The following is a 19,789-nucleotide window of genomic DNA, read 5'->3' as shown; positions in this document are numbered from 1 at the left end:
TGCAGACAACCACAACACCCAGAGAAGCAAACCACAATGCACCCTGACACTAACACGCCCAAACAATCCCTGATGAGTAGCTATTGCCTTCTGTTTGTATAGTCATGATTTTGTTGGGCTATGGAAAATGCTATGAAGTTTCAACAGTCCTGACAGCTGCTTTTTTGTGAAAGAGAAAGATTTTAGACTTCATAAGACCCTACTGACAAAAAGGCTAGTTCACACAAAAATGATCCTCTGCTTTGATTACTTAATATTGATTTGTAATTCAAGAAGTTCACTGGAGCTGGGAAAAGAATGAAATCTAACATGATTCCAAATTGCTGGAGCTAAATTTCTGCGAACCAGATCTAAATAGCTCACAGGCAAACCCCCACACACACACACACTCCAAAGTTGCATAAAACCAAGATGTGAAGACAGCTGCATGACCTTCTCCCAACCCCATTTCAGTCTTTAGTTAGGAGGCCTTCCATGTTGCTAACCAAAATGCATGAGTTGGGCAGTGTAATAAGATTTATTTACTCCTTGCTATCCATCTGCCCTACTACCCAATTCTAAGCAGCTACCAAACAAATCAATGTTTGATTAACATTTCAGGTCAAACTAGACATGATGCTAAAATAGGTGGTGCTTGCTTAAAAAGAACACCACAATCCAGGGTCCAATGCCTAGAATACCTAGTGATAGCTTGTGCCCATAACTTCCTTGTTTCTCCCCCAATCTATCCCCTCTTTTTACCTTCTATCCTTGATGGTGTGTATATGAGAGAGAAAGAATTCCTTTTCCTTTGGGGTCTTATGGAAGGCAGAGAGTTAGCAACCCAGAGCACCCCTAGATACAGGCAGGTTTAAATCTGCTCTTTGCCTACTCGTGCCAGCCGATTACATGTACAAAATTTGAAATGCCAACAGTGGAGGAATGGTTTGTAAAGATGATAGAATTAGCATTAAATTCTGATTTAAGGGTTTGATGTTTAGAAAGTTCAGGTACGCTACGGAAAGAAGGAAATTATGATGTAATCTTGGGGACAAAATATAAATACAGTTATAAACATCGTTAAGAAGATTGGAAGCCACTTCTTTCAAATCTTTTTTCTTTCTTTCTTTGCTTTCCTTATCTATTCCTTATTTTATTTATTGTTTTTGTTTCTTCTCTAAAATTTGTATTGTTTTTATCTTGTTAAAAACACTTTAATGAAAATTATTTTAAAAAATAAAGCTACTCTTTTCCTAATATTAAGACTGGATTAAAAATGCCTGACTGGCCATATCTTCAACACCTTACTCACCATGTGACCATCCATTTTCTATTTTTATTGTGATCGAGGGTTATACAAGCTGATTACTGGCATAGTGATATTGCCTAAAATCCAACCTCATATTTTATATTAACAATATGCCTACCTCACAATATATACTTCTGTCCTAGAATAAGAAGAAAGGAAACAGGCGTAACTGTTGTTTAAAAAGAGCGTTCATATTATTTTGTGCTAAACCTAGCCATAAACTAGCCATATGGGTTGAGTTTGCACAATACACAAGGCCAAAACGTATTTAGCAATGTTTTGATACATTATGTGAGTAGGCTCTGTGTTTGAGAGTTAGCTACAGCACACGGTAGAGCCCACAAACAGATGAACCCCAATACAATTGCAGTACTAACTCAATTTATAAACTCCCTGTATTAGACTGGGCCTCAGACTCCCACATTTCTGGCTATAAAGGATGCCAAATTCCCTTTGCCTTTTATCTCATGGTCTTGGGGTCAATGAGGTTGTGATTCTCCAGCATTACATAGTGCACTCCTCAGAAATATCTGATAACCTATGCACAACAGCAGAAGGTATCAAGGCAGAAAACCTATTGCTTCTCTTTTCTATTCACATATTTGCAAGCCATAGCAGTAGAGTATTGCATCCGATTGATTGCTCCTCCTATGTCTCAAACCCAGCAAGGTGTATTTTATGATGGACAGTTAAGTTTCCTCAATTAGCAAACCTGCCCAGTTAACTGCCTCTGGAACACAGTCTAGCCCAGTGCTTCTAGCAGATTACCCAGATCTGTCTACAAAAAAATTATAAAAAGCTGTTTGTAAAAAAAAAAAAAAAAAAACTGGGTGAGAAGATTTGAACCACATGTTTTGTCACATGCGGCAATCACAACAGACCAATGAAAAAGAAATTCCCTTGCAAATACTCCACTTGGAAGCAGTGTAAAAGGCAGTAGAGACAGACACCTCACTCTAACCCCCAGAGGTTGATAAGGATTGGGGCACTGGAAGACCTCTACTGCTCTCTACATGCTGTAGGAAGTTATCCTTTATAACACTAAACCCCGGATGACTATTTACCAAGGCAAGTATGCCTATTTTGTCACTCTTTCCTTGGCCTTTTAAGATAAACTGGTGTTAAATATCTCCCTACTGCAAACGAAGACCTGAAAAATGAATATTAGTTTAAGACCACTGAACAAGATTAGAGCTGAAATGAAACCTAGAAAAGGGGTTTTCAGGTAAGGTGCACCAGTCACACTTTTAACTACTAAGCTAAAATAACTGCAGTTACTAACTACATCTTAGAGACTATTTCCCTGCTCAGAATAAAAACAGAAAGGAAAGTCGTGTTATTAGTTAGGTTGAGGAAAGAGGGGACTGTCTCTAGTAATTTCTAGCTTTCTGCCAGCATGGAAAAAAGGATCAGTCATTCCCCCCACCCCACCCGCATTGCTACTTCAGGCTTTTTTTTTTTTTAAACCTCCCCAGTGTTGGTAGGGAGTGGGTGGGAAAGGCAAGACACATTTGTGCTGATTTTAAGTCATTTGCAGCATCAAACCACTTTGCTAATTTCTAACCAGAAAAAGGAGGCGGCAATGAGGAGAGAGAAGAGAGAGAACAGGAACGGCCAGATCCATCAATTCCTACCCCACACAGCCATCCCTATATCCATTCCTTATGAGGGAAGATGCTTAATTGCGCAGGCATAACTGCTTCTTAGCTTTCAATCCAAGCTTGTGGACCATGAGAGTCGATCCTGTTCTGGAATCAACGTCCCAGATGCAGGGATGCTGGCATTCAAACTCTATGATTCTCCAGCTAGGAACTATCAATTATGGTGCACAGAGTCGGGTGGCATGGCATTAAATCAGATACCCTAGTGCAGCATTCCCCAAACCAGTGCCCTCTGGATGGGTCTGACTGCAATCCTCATAACCCTCAACCAACCCCATACATAGCAATGTGGTTATGTCATTCATCTCAAAACTGGGCCACTGATCTTCAGCCACAGTATTGCCAAGTTTCAGCTACACCATCAGAGAGAGCTTAAGCATAGCTGGCTGGGGAATTCTGGGAGTTGAAGTCCACAAGTCTTAATATGGCCGAGTTTGGAGACCCCTGGCTTAAGTGAAGTTTAAGGAAATATACATGGCTTGCAGGTTGTTCATTTCGTCCCAGAAAGAGCCCGGACAAGGAATCCCAGCATGCTCTGAGGATCCTGAGATCAGAATCCAGTAGTTGGAAGAAACAGAATTATTAGTTTGAAAAATAATGCTCTATAACATAATCTAGCTTTTTGTTAGGTGGTAAGAAGATCACAGGTGTGAATGTTGCCTCTGATAACAGCTCATTTGAAGGCTTCAGGCACGTCACTGTTCTCCTACAAATGTTCATTAAGAATGTAATACTGCTGGCCTATCTTGCATGGCTGCAACTATTCCAGTAATAATGTGGATAGTGCCAAATGTGTGATTATTATAATTGATTCTCACACCCTAGCAACTACACTCATTTTTTTCAAAGCTGTTTCCCCCAGAATAGATATATTATAATTCCCATCACTTTGAGGCTACATCGCCATGGATGATGAAAGTACAGTTCAACATATCTGAAGGACAGTGAGTTTGGAAAGATTTCTCTCTTTTCTCAAACTCACTAAAAAAAATGCTTTTACTTGCATCTTAAGTCAACTACATCTCTCCCCCAGCCAGCGACCACATTTTCCTGAGCTCACTCCTCAGCACATGCCCATGCAGTACCATTTCACACCCACATCCTATGCATGCCTAGTCCCTTGTGCCTCAGTCTGACACCAACTCTCTCTGCTGGAGCTCATTGAAGTCATGTCCCACCAGGCACAGTTCAATGTCCAGATTGTGAGTTTATCCCATTAAAGGAAGCTCTGGAGAAAGATTAGCCACTAAAGATTGGCGAGGCAAAAAGGGGACATGGATACAAGTACTGCAAACCAGGCAGAAGGAGCAGGCCTTACTCAACATGCCCCAAACAAAAAAGACAGAAGAACACAGTACGCAGCAAAAGAACAGGATTTACTCCATTAAAAGATTCTTCCCTATGACTCCCCCAGTATTGGCTAGGCAATTAAAACAGAATTCATCTGAGGGTTCAGTAAACAGAAGGTCACTGGGGTTGCTATGTACTTTCATTTAAGAGTCACTCTTTGCCCTCTATGGGTTTTCTATGGGGAGGGAGGGAAGAGCCATGAAAGTTGTGGAGGGAAATATTTAGGAGCACCAATATGAGAAGAAAGGAATCCAGAGTTTTTAGAAGGTATGAATGTGAAATTTAAATTTGGGGTTTAGAGGGGTGAACAATGCCAGGCTGGCAAGAGAAAGCACTCCCCGGAGTGGTCTGCTGCAGCGAGAAAACCTTTTGTGCATTGTCTTCCCTTCTCTGCAGAAAAATGAGAGAGCCAAGCCCCAGCAAGGTGTTGAAGGAAAAGAATCCAGGTTGGCAAGTTAGGAAAGGGGGAAAAAAAAGAAAAGACAAGTGTGCTGAATCAGGGAAAGTGGTGCTTGAAAGTAAGGTTGAAGTTTGAAGGGTCAAAGGAAGAGAATGGGCCACAGAAGCTCCTGGGCACCAGGCCAAGGAGCAGCCTGCAGTGGGGGTGGGGGGGAGGGGTCCCACCCAGGGTCCAATGCAGGGCTCTAGTAAGGAAAATCAGCTGAGGAAACAAAACAGACCCCACTGTGAGGGTGGCAGAGCAGAGCACCATCCACCTAATTATGGATGTTGGAGGCAGTTGGGGTGTGTGTCTGTGTAGGTATGGCAGGGGCAAGGTTTAATTGTAGCTAGATTCAAAAGCCTAGAAAGGAGGGAAGAAAGTAGGGCAGAAAGGTGACAAGAAAGCGGACATATAATATCTTGATTTCCCTCCCCCCCCCACACCCCCCCACACCGCACCATCCTCCAAAGGGTTCCCATGGTCCCTTGTGATGTTGCACGCACTGATTCTCCCTCTTGCCTGTACACGACTCAGCCAGCATCCACCAATGGTCGCCTCAACCCCCAAGAGCTCCTGGAATCTGCCTGCCCTGGGCCGGAAAGCTACCGGGGAGGAGGGGAGAAGTAGGGGAGGAGGCAGGGCACTAGGTCAGGGGCTGCAAAAGGCTCGGACCAGCTTCTTACTTTCTCTGCAGCGTAGTGGCTGGGCTGGTACTGGCGCTGGTGCTGTGGCCTCCGCCTGCCCCAGGACTGGAGCTCCGCGACGCCCCGCGGTTCAGCTGCCCCCTCTCCCTTTCCCGGGGTGGCCGAGGGTACTCGTGCTCCTTCTCCCGAGCCTGATGGCACTGCGGCGCCCGGTCTCGATGCAACTGGCAGGGCTCCCTGTAGTGGCTCTCCCGGTTCTGGTACTGCCCATCCCGGTTTCCATAGTGCTGTAGGTCTCGTTCCTTGTCCCGATGCTGATACTGGTTCTGCCCTTCCCGCTCGGCTCTGCTTTGGTATTGACTCTCCCGGTCGGCTCGGTTGGAGTACGGAGCTTCGCGGTCCGTCCGGTTCTCACGGTTGGGATACTGGCCTTCCCGGTTCTGGTACTGCCCGTCTCGATCCGTGCGGTTCTGATAGTGGCTCTCCCTGTCCTTGTGGTGATACTGGGCGTCCCGGTCCCGGTCCCGATCGCGATCTCGGTGTCGCTCCCGTTCTCGGTCTCCTTCCCGCAGGTCCCGGTTCTCTTGGCTCAGTTGCTCCAGCTGCCCTTCGAGCTCCTCGATCCGCCGCCGCTGGGTTTCCAACAGCTTCTGCTGGCTCTCGATGATGTTATTGAGCTCCAGCAGATATTCCACGGCGCGGTTGGGGTTTTCAGAACCGGGCACCCCGGGGCCACCTCCCGCTCCCCCGTCCATGGAGAGCGAGAGGAGAAGGGGCGCGCGGGCGCTTTGCGCTGCGCCCGGCGCCCGGCGCCTTCGGCTCCCGATTGCTGCAAAGGGCACCACCCCACGCCAGCTACAGACCCGCCCCGCGGCCCGCAGAGGGCTGCAGGGCTACGGCCACCATCCTGCCTGCCGGAGTCCGGGGGGGAGAGCAGGAAGAGGGGGAGGGGGAGGAGTCGCCGCCGCCGCCGCTGCTTTTACTGATGCCGCCGCCGCCGCCTGCCTTCTCCAGCCCCGAGCGAGCCGCCTGTTCCTTCGGCTCCTGCCGTCGTTGCAGAGGCACTGCGCACTACGAGCGCACCGCCCGGCAAGCCCCGGGCGAGCCTCAGCCCAGCGGGAGGGGGCAGAGACGGCGAGGAACCTGAGGCCTGCTGGGCTTTTGCCGGCGGACTCCCGGCGTGGCGAGCTCTTCTGGGATGAAGAGGAGGAGGAATGCAGGGGGCGGGGGAGAGGAGGACGAAGAGGCGACGCGGCGGTGGCGGCGGCGGCTGACTTGAAGAGACGCGCGGCACGCGGCTTGGTAAACTAAGTGCTGCCAAAGTAGGTAGGAAGGTCAGATCCTGCCTCCACCTCCGTCTCCTGAGCTTTGGGAGAAGGGTCAAGCGACCCCAGACTATAGGATTGGGAAGACGGGAGCCTCCTGGGTGCGCTGCGTTTGTGAAGCCTTGTGGCGTGCTCCCCGAACGGCGCTGTGGGTTCTCCAGTTCCTTCCGCAAGGTACGTGACAAAGAATCCGAGTCTCCTACCCGCCTCCCGCCCCGCACTTTCAACAGGACCCCGCAGCCAATCAAACAGCTTCTTGCTGGACTGTACCTGTGGGACACTCTTGTTTGCGAAGACGTTAATTGCGCTGACACTTTATAGTATGTTAGGTGGCTCGGGATGGTACCCCAGCCTTCTGCAAAGTACACCTTCCAGATGCAACTCCCATGATTTCCGCTCAGCACTGTCTTTGGAAAGTGTAGTCCAACACATCATATTTTAATAGAAGAGAATGTTTGAAGCTCAGGGTGGAGCTGTGGAGTCCTTGGTGGTCTCAGAGCTTGGCTGTTGGCTTGTGGAAGTTTCATTACCAGACTAGGTAGCATTACCTAGTTTGGTAAGGATGAAATGTCTGCAAGCCAACAAATCAAGGTCAGGGAGCACCAAGGACTTCACAGACCTTTTTAAAATGTACAACTGCAAATCCCCCCCCCCCCAACTTTAAGTACAGTCCATCAGGCCTTAATATAATTTAAACCCTGTTGCCTTCAGTGGAATTAATCTTGTAATTAACTACAGCTGTGTTGGGTTGAGGAATATATAAAATATTTCTGAACTGAATGGTCACCATTTCAATATGCCTCATTTTGAGGTTCCAAAAAGCTGCTTCAGAATTAAAATCCCACTCACAACTGGCTGCTTCAGTCATTTTGGAAGTGTTTCAAGTTTAAAAAATAGTTTTGTACAAGGGGATATACAAAGTCACCTTATTTGTATGGTTTTGTTGACACTGTTGGCATAGTGAAGCATTTGTCTCAACAGACTTCCGTGTCATGAAGATATAGCAAATCGTTTGCTATTTAATTAATCACAGATACATATTTTATTACCAAAGAGGGGAAGAAAAATATGTGGATTTTTTTTTAAATTTCAGGTGCCAAAACTGAGTTGGGCAGATGCTCCACCATTTAAAAGAAACAAAATGCCTGGTTGTGATACAGTTCAATAAAAAGAAATCCAAGAAAGCCACATTAAACAATTCACATGTTATTCATCAACAACTTGACATTATCTAAGAAGGAAGCAACATTATCTACAGCTTTTTGCCACATATGCATATTCATATAAGTGTTCTATGGTATCCATATTGATTTTTAAAAACCCTGTAGTTTTATTTTTATATGCATACATATCCATTTGAATAATAGATATACATCTTTAAAAATGTAGGATACGATGTGGTACAAAACAGATATACGCCCCTATTTTACTGTGAAGTACTGTATTCATCAGCTTTACAATTATCAGGGCAAATATGCAGGCAGAAGAATCATATGTAACAAATAGAGATAGGTAGGTGGGTGGGTGGGTGGATGGGTGGGTGGATGGATGGATGGATAGATATTTTCAACAACAAACGTCTGGGGGCATCTTGAAGTCCATTGCTTTCATCATTGCTTTTGAGCATCAAAATATAATAGTTACATTTGTTGGCTTTTAGGGAATATGTGTAGCTTCTTTAAAAATATGTGCAATACTTTTTTACCATGAAAGATAAGCACAGATAAACCTCTGGAACTGGTAAGTGTTTTTGTTGTCAGAAGTGCACACATGCTGACTGTACAAACTTAACTGATTCTGATTTTCCTGCATAGGTATTTACACACACACACACACACACACAAATCTGCTGTTTTTCTCAAATGTAATCATGTCCCATTTTGATACATTATGATCTCCAAAGGGGCACCAAGGCTCAGTGGTTAAAGACACTGAGCTTGTCAGCTGAAAGCCCAGGTTCGAGACCTGAGCAACATGCAACAGGGTGAGCTCCCATTGCTTGCCCCAGCTCCTGCCGATCTAGCAGTTCGAAAACATGCAAATGCAAGTAGATAAATAAGTACCATTTTGGTGGGAGGATAACAGTATTTTGTGCACTTTGGCATATACTCATGCTGGCCACATGACCACTGAATTGTTTTTGGCCAACGCTGGCTCCCTTGGCTAATAAACAGAGATGAGCACCCCCTCCTAAAGTAGACAGGACTAGATAAGGAAAACCTTTATCTTTTATGATCTTCACATAAGTGTAGGACAGGATCAGCTTCTTCAAACAAGACCATTTGTCTTAGTTGACATTGACACTGAAAGGTTCAAAATGATGATATTTTTCCTGTACCCTAAAGATATCACACAAAAATGTCTTGGAGATGACACCATGTCTGATTACTTTAAAATTACTACAGCACTCGCTGGAAGGAATTAGAGAGCAAGAAATCACAGTCCAGTCCTAGAAAAACTATGGGTACAGAATACTGAACTCCTAATAATAGTTAGAATTTCGATAGGAAATTTCAGGTTTCCAAAATTATTCACAAAGTTTCTTACAATACTTTTGTAGAGCAGCCTGATATTATTATTCTGGTGTTTATTGCATGTGGTGAATTGAGGCTGAAAGAAACACTGTTTATCTATAAATACCTTGGTTTAGTGTTTGCTGAAATAACATTGGAAATGCCTGCTTTTGGACAGGTCAACAAATGATATTGTGCAAAGAAGGAAACTGTCAAGTCAAGAGTGAAAGAATCGGGTTAGATTTGTTTGTTTGACTGATTGATTTATATGGCTGTCCGACTCATAAATTGAGATTGGGTAATTAACATAAGGTTGAAACAGAACAACCGACAAAAATAAAAGCAACAGAGAACATTGTACAACTGAGGCCAAAGCACAAAAATAATTTCCAAATGATAATATATTGTAGAGGATGTAGGTAGATTTGGGTTTGATTGTGCATTTGTTTATTGAGTTTACATCGCTGCCCATCTCATTTGCATTTAACTCTGGGTGTCATACACAATTAAAACACAGCTAACAATCACAATATTCAACCCTTAAAATTACAGTTAATCAAAGTAAACTAACAAAAAGACAGAGTGCAGTCTGAATTTACACACAATTGCAACAATGTAATGGGTTCCACATGTTCAGTTGAATTTGTTGGTTCTTGGTATTCTGTAAGCTTGGTTCTTTTCCTGCAGATGTTTCATTACCAGGCCAGGTGACAACATCCGTGCAATGATGCAACTGCCAGAAAATATCTAAGTTCAGGGAACACCAAGATCTTAACAAAATGCTACAGGCCCAACACCTGGCCCTACACCTAGGGGCCAAAGATAAGTTTTCAGGACTTAGTATAAGGGCAACAAGATTCTTCCAAGTTACAGGGTGTATGCTGTTCCATATGGCAGGAAGTCATGCCTCCTGGGTATGTATGTATGTGTGATCTATCTATCTATCTATCTATCTATCTATCTATCTATCTATCTATCTATCTATCTATCTATCTATCTATCATCTATCTATCTATCTAATATTAAATTTGTATATGCTGCCCATGTTCCTTTCTAAAGCAGTTTTCGGTGGTTCCACCAAATGGCATTGTTTCATACAGTAGAGGGGATTTGAAACATATTGGATCTTGTGGGATAGGCAGAAAGACTAGGAAATAAATAGAAACATGGATTCTTATTTGAACATACACGTATAAACCAGTGGTGGTATTCGACTGGTTCTGCCCGGTTCTGGAGAGCCGATAGCGGTGATAAGCAGCGGAGACTGAACTGGTTCTCTCCACTGCTCTGTGTTTGGCCCACCCACCTGCCCGGGCTCCCATACTCACTTTTATGGCCAGAATTCAAAGTGCAGCTGCTTTGCACGGCGCAGAATAGCGCCGCACAGCAGCTGCTGCAGCAACCGGCATCATGCAGGCTTACAGGAGGTGAGTTAGAACACCTTTGCGCCTACGCAAATGCCTCTGCACCTGTACAAAGTGCGTGTTTGGCACACGTGTGTATGCAAAGTGTGTGCACGCGGGCAAAGCACGCCCACCAAGCCATGCCCACTGAGCTGGTGGCAACTTTATTTGAAAACCACCACTGGTATAAACTGATTTGAAAAATGGATCGGATTACATTTCAGTATTTGAATCCACTTAAAAAACTGGGATAGACAAATCAGTCAGAATTTCCAAATTCAGATCTATTAGGACTTGAACCACACATGTGTATGCAAAAAGCATCCAAACAGGTCAGAATTGCTCCTTTAGCTCAATTGGTTGAATCATTATGATCTGGATTGACTTAGAATCAACTACTTATACCAACCCAGTAAAAATAAACACTGATTCTGACTGTAGTCAAAAATCAAAGACTATCTATAATTTATTATGTGTCTTTCCAATGATCTGAGGGGTTTCCACAAAATATCTACACAGTAGGCATATGTGTGTGAAGGTTTACAATATAACCTTCATTGCCCAGAGATAATATCTGAAGGCAAGATAAACAGGAAAACAGTATATGTTTTCTTCTTCACTCATTATATATTACCATTGTATAAACCAAAGCTTGCATTTTCAATAGCCCTCTCTGTTAGTCTCAGTAATCTGATAATTGAATAAATTTAATATTGCATGGGGCAGGACTGGGCCACTTGTTTATAGCATTTCAATTGACTGGATTTATGTCTGTATGCATGTCCATGTGGGAAATGAAGTGGATAATCCCATTTCTAAGCCAGCAGGGGAAGCTCCCAACTAGTTAATCCAATGGATGTCATAGTATTATAATTGTGGTTTAGAAGTAACAGATACTTGTTAGAATCAAAGGCTTCCAACACCTCTGCTATCAAGTTAAAGAGGCCATTTGAAGATTCCACACACCTCCAGTTATTACTGAATACAGATTGATAGATGTTTCCTTCCATTTCTGAGAAGACAGCAGAAATCAAAGCCTACTCAGTGTTACCTATGTTTGTTTATGCAGCAGAAGTGAGAAACATCAGAAAACTCAAACTCTCTGACAAATGTAGGTACAGGACAACATACTAGAAAGTTTTCTGCTGTTGCATAAATAACCCACATGCTAAGAAAATCAGCAACAGGCAGATTCAAGCCCTTGAGACTAGTTGGAACTTTTGTTCAGACAGATTCAAAGTAATTAGATCTACCTTGCCCATAACAGGCCCAACTCCCATTTCCTGCTATCTAGCTGCCAATCATTCTCCAATCATGAGGAACTGGGATTTTGCAATGTCTCTGTGTAGCTATGGCTATGCTATCACAGGGAATTACTTTTCTCCTTGCCAAAAGTCATATTGGTTGAGTCTTGAACCATTAAGCACAATGTATTCTATTCAGATCTCCTATCCATTGCTTACTGAAAAGACGGGTAGTCCTTTACTACAACAGTTCATTTAGTAACCATTAAAGTTACAACAGCACTGAAAAAAGTGACTTATGACCGTTTTTTACAGTTATGACATTTCCAGCATCCCTATGATCATGTGATCAAAATTTAGATGCTTGGCAGCTCCTTCATATTTATGACCATTGCAGTGTCCCAACGTCATATGATCCCCTTTTGCAACCTTCCGACAAGCAAAGTCAATGGGGAAGCTAGTCTCACTTAACAACCGGATTACTAATTTATCAATAGCAGTGATTCTGTTGTTGGCAAGAAATGTCATAAAATGGGACAAAGAAAGGTTATAAAATGGAGCAAGAAAGGTCATAAAATGGGGCAAAATTCACTTAACAAATGTCTCACTTAACAACAAATGATGGGCTCTATTGTGGTTGTAAGTCGAGGACTATGTGTAAAAAGGACTATATAGATTCTATGACTCCTCCTGATGCTCCAAAGCAGTCCTTAGAAGAACATAAGAATAGCTTTCTAACAGGATGCTCACAGGCTCACACTGTAAATTTGTACCTGATCCTGGTACTGGAAGAGGTGGATCTGCATTACTGAATCTATAAAGATGCAGGGGGCATATATCCCATCCTTCATTGTTTGGCTTCTTCCATATGTGGGGGTGGCATGTGAGTATCATTAATGAGAAAGTTGTGACTGGTAGGCTTCAACAGTGCCCACAGGGTATTGTGGGGTATCTGCTATTCCTACATCTAACTTTTCTGTGGCCTTTCCACTATTTTAGTGTTGATGTGCTTCCTTGATGCTAGGGAAAACTGCATTCATAGAACAATCTATTTTTGATTAGTTATAAGATATTGAAAATAAATAATAGAGGCTATATTGGTGCAATACCCTAAGCCATAGAATACATGCATAGATGCAAGGCAAAGTCAAAAATAACTAGGTTTAGCATATTGTGTCGATGCAGCCATTGGTTTGCAGCTGATCAGTACGTTTTGGGAACTCCGAGCTTGTCTCACCAGACTTCCAGATTTAAGGGGGTGGAGGAGAATAATTCTTTATCAACATACTTGTCATTCTTGGAGGTCTTTTTCCTCCTGTAACTGATTAGTAGTACATGAACAGGGAGATATATGTATTCTGTAATAAGATCTAGTGGGTAAGGCACCAACCTAGAAAGCAAGAGGCCATGAGTTCAAGTCTCGCCTCAGCCATGAAAGTCAGCTGGGTGACCTTGGGCCAGTCACTCGCTCACAGCCCAACTCACCACACTGGGTTGTTATTGTGGAGAAAATAGAAGGAGGAAAGGTACATTGAATATGTTCACTGCCTTGGGTTATTTTTAAAAATAATAAAAGATAGGATATAAATAAACAAAAATTAGATCAGTGTTTTTCATGCATGTTAGTTGTGGAATTTTGGGAGTTGAAGTCCACATAACATAAATTTGTCATGTTTGAGGAACACTGAATTGATGGTCTTTCCCACAGATGTTCAAAAACAAACCAATATCGCCAACATGTCCAGTTCCAGTCAGGTTATACATACAGTACATCCACATGGATATTTTTTGACCTGCTTAAAAGCAATCTGGGAATCCTAGTTTCCTTGGGGTTATTATGCCCTTTTGCTAAAGCCATACCAAATCAGCCTAGGATAGGGCTGTCAAATCCCTGGCCTGTGGGCCGGATGCATCACACACTGGCCACACTCACACCTGATTTAGCAAAGTGTGGGGAGGGAAATTCCAATATGTCATGTGATGATGATGTGAGTTTGACACCCCTGGCCTAGGAGTATCATTTCTTTATTTCTACTTGTCATGAAGAGGTCAAAACACCACCATTAATGGTGGTGAAAAGATCACCATTAACTCTGTAAACCTTATAACTGCCAAGTAAAGACTTGCCTCTAGATTGGAATGAGCTGCCTTGAGGCTGAAAGAATAGTGATTTAGTTAAGGTAACTCTAGAGTTCACTGCTGAAATGAGATCTGAACAGGAGTCTTTTTGATTCACAGCTTAGTCTTCTAATTAAAACTTTACATGATCAATTAGTCTTGGGCCATTTCCATGATAGCATATTACAGTATACTAGAACTACTTCATGAAGCCAAAATCAAATAAATCATATTATAATTCAGCATGATTTGCAAACTCAGTTCAGTTCGTCTTTATTACCAAACCATGGTTAAAATGGTTTATCACAATAAATGGATTAGGTGAGTATGTAAGTTATGTAATACTATATTTTATAATCTTAGAATATTTTGCATAATCTGGGTAAAGATGTCCTTTGTAACCTCTTTATACAATATAGGAGTACTTTCCTAAAAATTAAATATGCATTTCAAAATTGAAGGCAGTTTAGATCTAAAATATCAAATTAGGATCATGGAGGTCAGGGCATTTTCCTGTTTCAGGCAGAAAATCCAAGCAACAATGTTCTTCCACTAATTAATTTAAGACCTCAATTTAGCAGAAAATGAGTGTTCTTACAATTCCTTTTCATTTTACCTCCGACTCTACTGTTCTTAATAGTACCTGAAACCTGCTTTATGGTTGGGATCACCACTGAGAGAAATGTTTATAGATTAAAGTGCAGTTGTTTCATTGTCCCTATAGTCTGTAAAGCAGAATAAGCAAGTATTATCTGCCCTTTTAAAATTTATTTTTAAGCCCAGCAATGCTATATTCATGTTACAAATAACTCTCCTTGAAGGCTTATGTGTTTTCCGTTTTATTTGGAATACTTACATGACAATTCTATTGAGCCAGACAGTGTTTTGAAGATTAGCAATCCCCTTTTAGCAGTACTGGGTTAATATCTTGTTAGGTCACAACTTGTTGTGGTTTACTGAGCAAATTGCAAGTCTCAAAACACACCGAGCTTAAACCAAACTAAGAACATTCAGGTTTCTCTCCACATAACTTTCCACTGAAGAGAAATGTACTTCTATGTCTGGACTCTAGGACTTCTGTAGTTGCTGTGTGATCATATTACTGAATCCTTCCAGACAAATTTCCTACTATTATACAGAAAAATAGAATGGCAGGGAGAAAGCTTGTAATGTGTCTGTGGACGCTGTACTTAGATTTTTAATTTAATTTTCTTATTTTAGCTTTGTATACCCCATCTGCAGTCTGATTCACACTCTCTGCTAAGCCATAACACCATTTGGTGTTGCCTCAACGTGCTATATAATCCAGCCAGTGGGGCTTCTGAATCATGGTTTATGACTTAATATATGGTAAGAACCCAGCCAAATGTGGTTTGTTAAACAAACCACGATTAAACAAGCCATAGCTTAATCCTAGAAACATTATTTCCTTGTATAAAAGAACTGGCCCTGGCTAAAATTCAGGTGTCTCTGGGTCTTATATGTTCAAGATTTCCATGTTAACACCAGGAAATCAATTTCTCCAATGAACTAAAGATACCTAACCCTGACTTTCCATTCCTTAATCCTCAATTTGTATTGCAGCAGTCTAAGTATATCTACAAGTACTGCATGCCGGAAAACACTGTGCCCACAAAACAATATATCCCCAATTTGTTTTCTTCATTTAAAGGAAAAGTGACATGTTGCAAAACAAAACAAAAAAGTCCATCTTTTGCCCCGTTTTTATTTCCTGGACACTTCCCTATCCCCCAGAACATTTTTAAAAATAAAAATAGCAGGTGGCTAAATGCTTTGTTTTGGAAGGTGCTTCCCCCACACAATTTTCAGTAGAAAAAAGAACGGTAAGTTCAGAGCGGTGATACAGAAGCTAAAGAAGGTGGCAGGGATCAAACCCACCAGTTTGCCTTTGGATAATTTAGTGTTTTGTGACTGCTCATACAATCCACCCTCATGGTTGCATTTTTGTGAATAGGCAAGCCTGCCCATGGCAATCATTTTGTTAGAGTGCACAGTCACTTTGAGATGTGTTCACCAGCAAAGAGAGGTTTTACCCCCATTGCCTAAGAAAAGAGCTCTCTCCAAGAGAATTTCTTACTGCCTCATTTTAACCCTGGTTTTCTTGAGCCAATTGCTGCTCCTGTCCTCAGATAGTTGATACGTTTATATAGCTCCAAAATCTGAAGGATGCCAAATTTATTAGGTTTAGGAAACTAGGGTAAAAGATTAAACAGGCCTTTAAATTATGAATGTTGCTATTACTTTATTCTAGTCTGTTTTTTTAATGTTTTAATGTATTGTGTTATATAATAGTTTTAAATGTTATTTTGGATCACTTATTTTTTATTCTTATTTGCATTATGGACATTTTAGTGTAGTTTGATTTAGTTTAGCTCTCAAAGAATCTTTTGACTGAAATTGATAAAAATCAATCAACCAATTAACTAATTCATTAAGTGGGGAAGCCTAATCAAGGTAGTCCCTCAAGAATCCCTAATACAAAGAAAAGTGGAAAGAAAAGTGACCAGCACAACATGGGATGTCCTTAAAATGGTGATGCATGCACTGTTTGAAAAACCAGATTGGGGACAGATTTTCAAGAAGTACCACCTCTGTGCTTGCCATAAGTTGATCCTGAATTGACAGCAACAGTTATGGTTAATACCTGCTTATTGCCACAGTCATGTCTATGAGCAGCTAGAACTGACCAACTCTCATTTAGCTTGCGTCCTTGGTAACTTTTAAATTATTCAAAATACTTTTGCATGAGCACAACTTCATCTTTTTATAGCACTGACTAATACAAGGGAAGGCAATTTCCTAAGAATTATATGTGGCCCAGACATTTAAGTTTCTTGCTGGCACATTCTCCTTCACAAACTTGGTTCAGATATTTTCCCATTCTGTCAATTTTGGCAAATTCTGAGGGGATCATCTTCTCATCTTGCCTCGTTACTGTTAACACAGCTGCCCTTCTTTCTTAAAAAACATTACCAAAAAATGGTCAACCTGGCCAGAATAGGAAGCTGAGCTCAGAGAGAATCAAATTAAGGAAAGCGGCAGGCGAGGAAAGTAGGTGGGGCCTGGCATGACTCAGAGCCTAGCTAAGCCATAATCAGTGTCAGGAACCATGTTCCAGTAAAGGCATATTTGCGGAGGCCCTCACCCTCACTAAAGGGATGAGTAACAGGAACAGGGAAGGATCGAAGACCAGTGCCTTAGGTTGATAGCCATTTTGCTTGGCAGCCTGATCTGACTTTCCTCTCAGACTCCCTTTAAACACTGGAGAAGCACTGCTCCTAAGTAATTCCTATTCACTTTACTTGGGAATTTACTTGGATCTTTTGGGCAGTTTGTAAGAGCAGGAAAGGATACTGCCTGGATCATTCTCATCTCAAAAACCGAAATGCTGTGACAAGGATAGCCTTTTTACTTAATCAATACAATCTTTTGTTTGTCATTGTGTCGAAAGGTCAAATTTCACACACATACACACCCCACACACACATCTCCTCCTGATAGCAGAGTTGTTCCGTTGTTATGGAAACAAGGCACACAGAATATTTTAGAAACATCAAATGTGCTAAAATATAATGAGTGGGAAGCCAGGAGATAATCAAGTCTCACCCAACATGAAGGTGTGTATGCATATTGGATGGTAGGGAGAAAAACTTTTTTCCCCTAAATATGATAGGTAGCCCAGGTGAACTCTCTTTTCAAGCACTTATCAGATGGTCGTTAAGATACCGGAGAAGCCACTGGAGAATTGAGATGCCTCTGCTCAGTCTGGGACCCACTGGTCTAAAGTTGAGAATGCTACTGGCCTTAGGTCTTACAAGTAATCTTTGACTTACAACCAGTCCTCAGTTACGGCTGTCAAAGCATCCTCACAGTCAAGTGATCAAAATTGGGTGCTTGGCAACTGGCATATATTTATGACAGATATGGCATCCCAGGGTCAAGTGATTGCCATGTGCGACTTCCCAGCCAGCTTCTGACAAGCAAAGTCAATGCCCTCTTAGCTTTCTAAAAACAAATCCTCAGAATGTAACTATTCACTTCTCTGGTGAAAATATATACCCCAGTGAATGCTACTGATGAGCAGCCAGTGACTTAATTAAGAGTTCATAAAATCATTAATCTCCAACGCTTGTTTCCAGTATCGCTGCCCAAATAGTAAGCTTGTGCAATATAGTCACTTCTGCAGGAGTCTTATTTAAAATCCAAATAAAAAAACAGTGGGCATCCTATTTAAATTTGCAGAATTTATGAAATAATCATCCTTTGACTACCCCCAGGAACACTGGAAAATTCCTTAAAAGTATTTTTAAAAATCACATAATATGCTACATGTAACAAAGACAAATTAATGGGAATATTGCTTCAGTAAGGATCATGTTACATAATCTGCACATTATTGATGCTTTGGTACATATTACTTGGGAAGGATGGGTAAGTCTTGAGACACAGTCATGCTAGGGTTTATTGAATCTCCATTAATTCAGCCAAATTTTGCGATTTACTTTACTGAGTGAAAAAACCATATAACTTTGCAATGTGTGTTGAAAGGTCCAATATTTGTTTTAACATCTTTCTTGCACACAGTACTTTTAGATCTTATTGGTTGTAACACACAGCATGATCATATTGTTCCTATAGTACAGTTTAGTTTATCCAGTATATGGTGTCTCTTGTGAACAAAATCATGAATTGCCATAGCCAGTTATATTGCATAATATAGCCCTGTGGGAAAGAAAGAAAAAGACAGAACCTTGACAAGAAAAAAAAATTAGAAATTAGCAGCAACAGGAAAATATGTCATTACTGCAATGTTTTGAATGCCAAGTGGCATTCAAAACATTGCAGTAATGACATATTTTCCTGTTGCTGCTAATTTCTATTTTTTTTTTTCTTGTCAAGGTTCTGTCTTTTTTTTCTTGTCAAGGTTCTCCAAGTGGGGCTTATTTTGTTTTGAATCAGATATTCCTATTTCAGACAAACACAGAAACAGAGCAGTTAGCACAAGTCTAATCTGTGGCTATAGAAATTGGCAAATACTATTTTAGGCTACATCAGTAGAAGTATAGTTTCAAATCAGAGGTGGGAATAGTTCCTTTTGTAGTGTTTTATTAGATCTCGTTCTGAATATTGTGTCAAGTTCTGGGCATCACATTTCAATGATGTTCAGAGGCCTAGAAAACTAAGTCATATAAAGAATCTGGAAACATTTAGCCTTGAGAAATCTTGAGGTGTGATATGACAATTCTTCACTTACCTGAAACAATGATGCATAGGTCAAAACCTGTTCTTCAGCATTCCAGTGCTGTTGTTGGAATAATAGATCTAAGTTACATAATAGCAGATCCCAAATGAGAGTGACAAAAAAGTTCCTAACACTGAAAGCAGCTTGAAAGTACCGTAGTTACTCAGCGAGAAAGCCAGTTTCTCTTTATTGGATGACTTCACTGAGAAGCATTGTAATGGTAGCATTTCTGCAGTAAAGAAGGAGTTGGATTCTATTGTATAAGAAAATATGAAGAATTATGGAAACAACCAAACCTCCCTCCTGGCTTCTATAATTGCAGCAGAAAAGTGGACATCCATCTCCAAGCTTAATGCCTCATTCATAAGGACTGGAAACTTGATTATTATCTATATATATAAATGCGAAATACCACTCATGCATCATCACAAAATCTCCAGAACCGTAAAGCCTACAAACTTGAAATTTGGCAGGTATACTCCTCTTGGCTTCTAGGTGCTCACTAAGAAAGGATTTTTCAAAATGACCATCAAAGCAT

At 41.5% G+C, this 19,789-nt stretch overlaps 1 protein-coding gene and 1 long non-coding RNA gene across 2 annotated transcripts in view; one reads left to right on the top strand and one right to left on the bottom strand.

Annotated features, from left to right (window-relative positions):
• The window catches only part of IQSEC2 (IQ motif and Sec7 domain ArfGEF 2), a 160,983-nt gene extending 154,641 nt beyond the window's left edge, over positions 1 to 6,342 (bottom strand). The window contains 1 exon segment of the mRNA XM_087956905.1: positions 5,425 to 6,342. Within this exon segment, the coding sequence (XP_087813031.1) occupies positions 5,425 to 6,140 (716 nt within the window). The 5' untranslated portion in view covers positions 6,141 to 6,342.
• A 288-nt stretch (positions 6,343 to 6,630) lies between these two features.
• On the top strand, positions 6,631 to 7,967 carry LOC148132342 (uncharacterized). Its single transcript, XR_015747860.1, has 2 exons — positions 6,631 to 6,884; positions 7,804 to 7,967. It is a non-coding gene; the product is annotated as an uncharacterized LOC148132342 (long non-coding RNA).
• The last annotated feature ends 11,822 nt before the right edge of the window (positions 7,968 to 19,789 follow it).

This window comes from Notechis scutatus, chromosome 2, assembly GCF_049901735.1.
Source record: "Notechis scutatus isolate UNSWTSFEM ecotype Mainland chromosome 2, rNotScu1.2, whole genome shotgun sequence".
NCBI classification, from domain to species: Eukaryota; Metazoa; Chordata; class Lepidosauria; order Squamata; family Elapidae; genus Notechis; species Notechis scutatus.
Note: the sequence above shows the minus strand (reverse complement) of the source record. Positions and strands in the feature narration are given on the sequence as shown.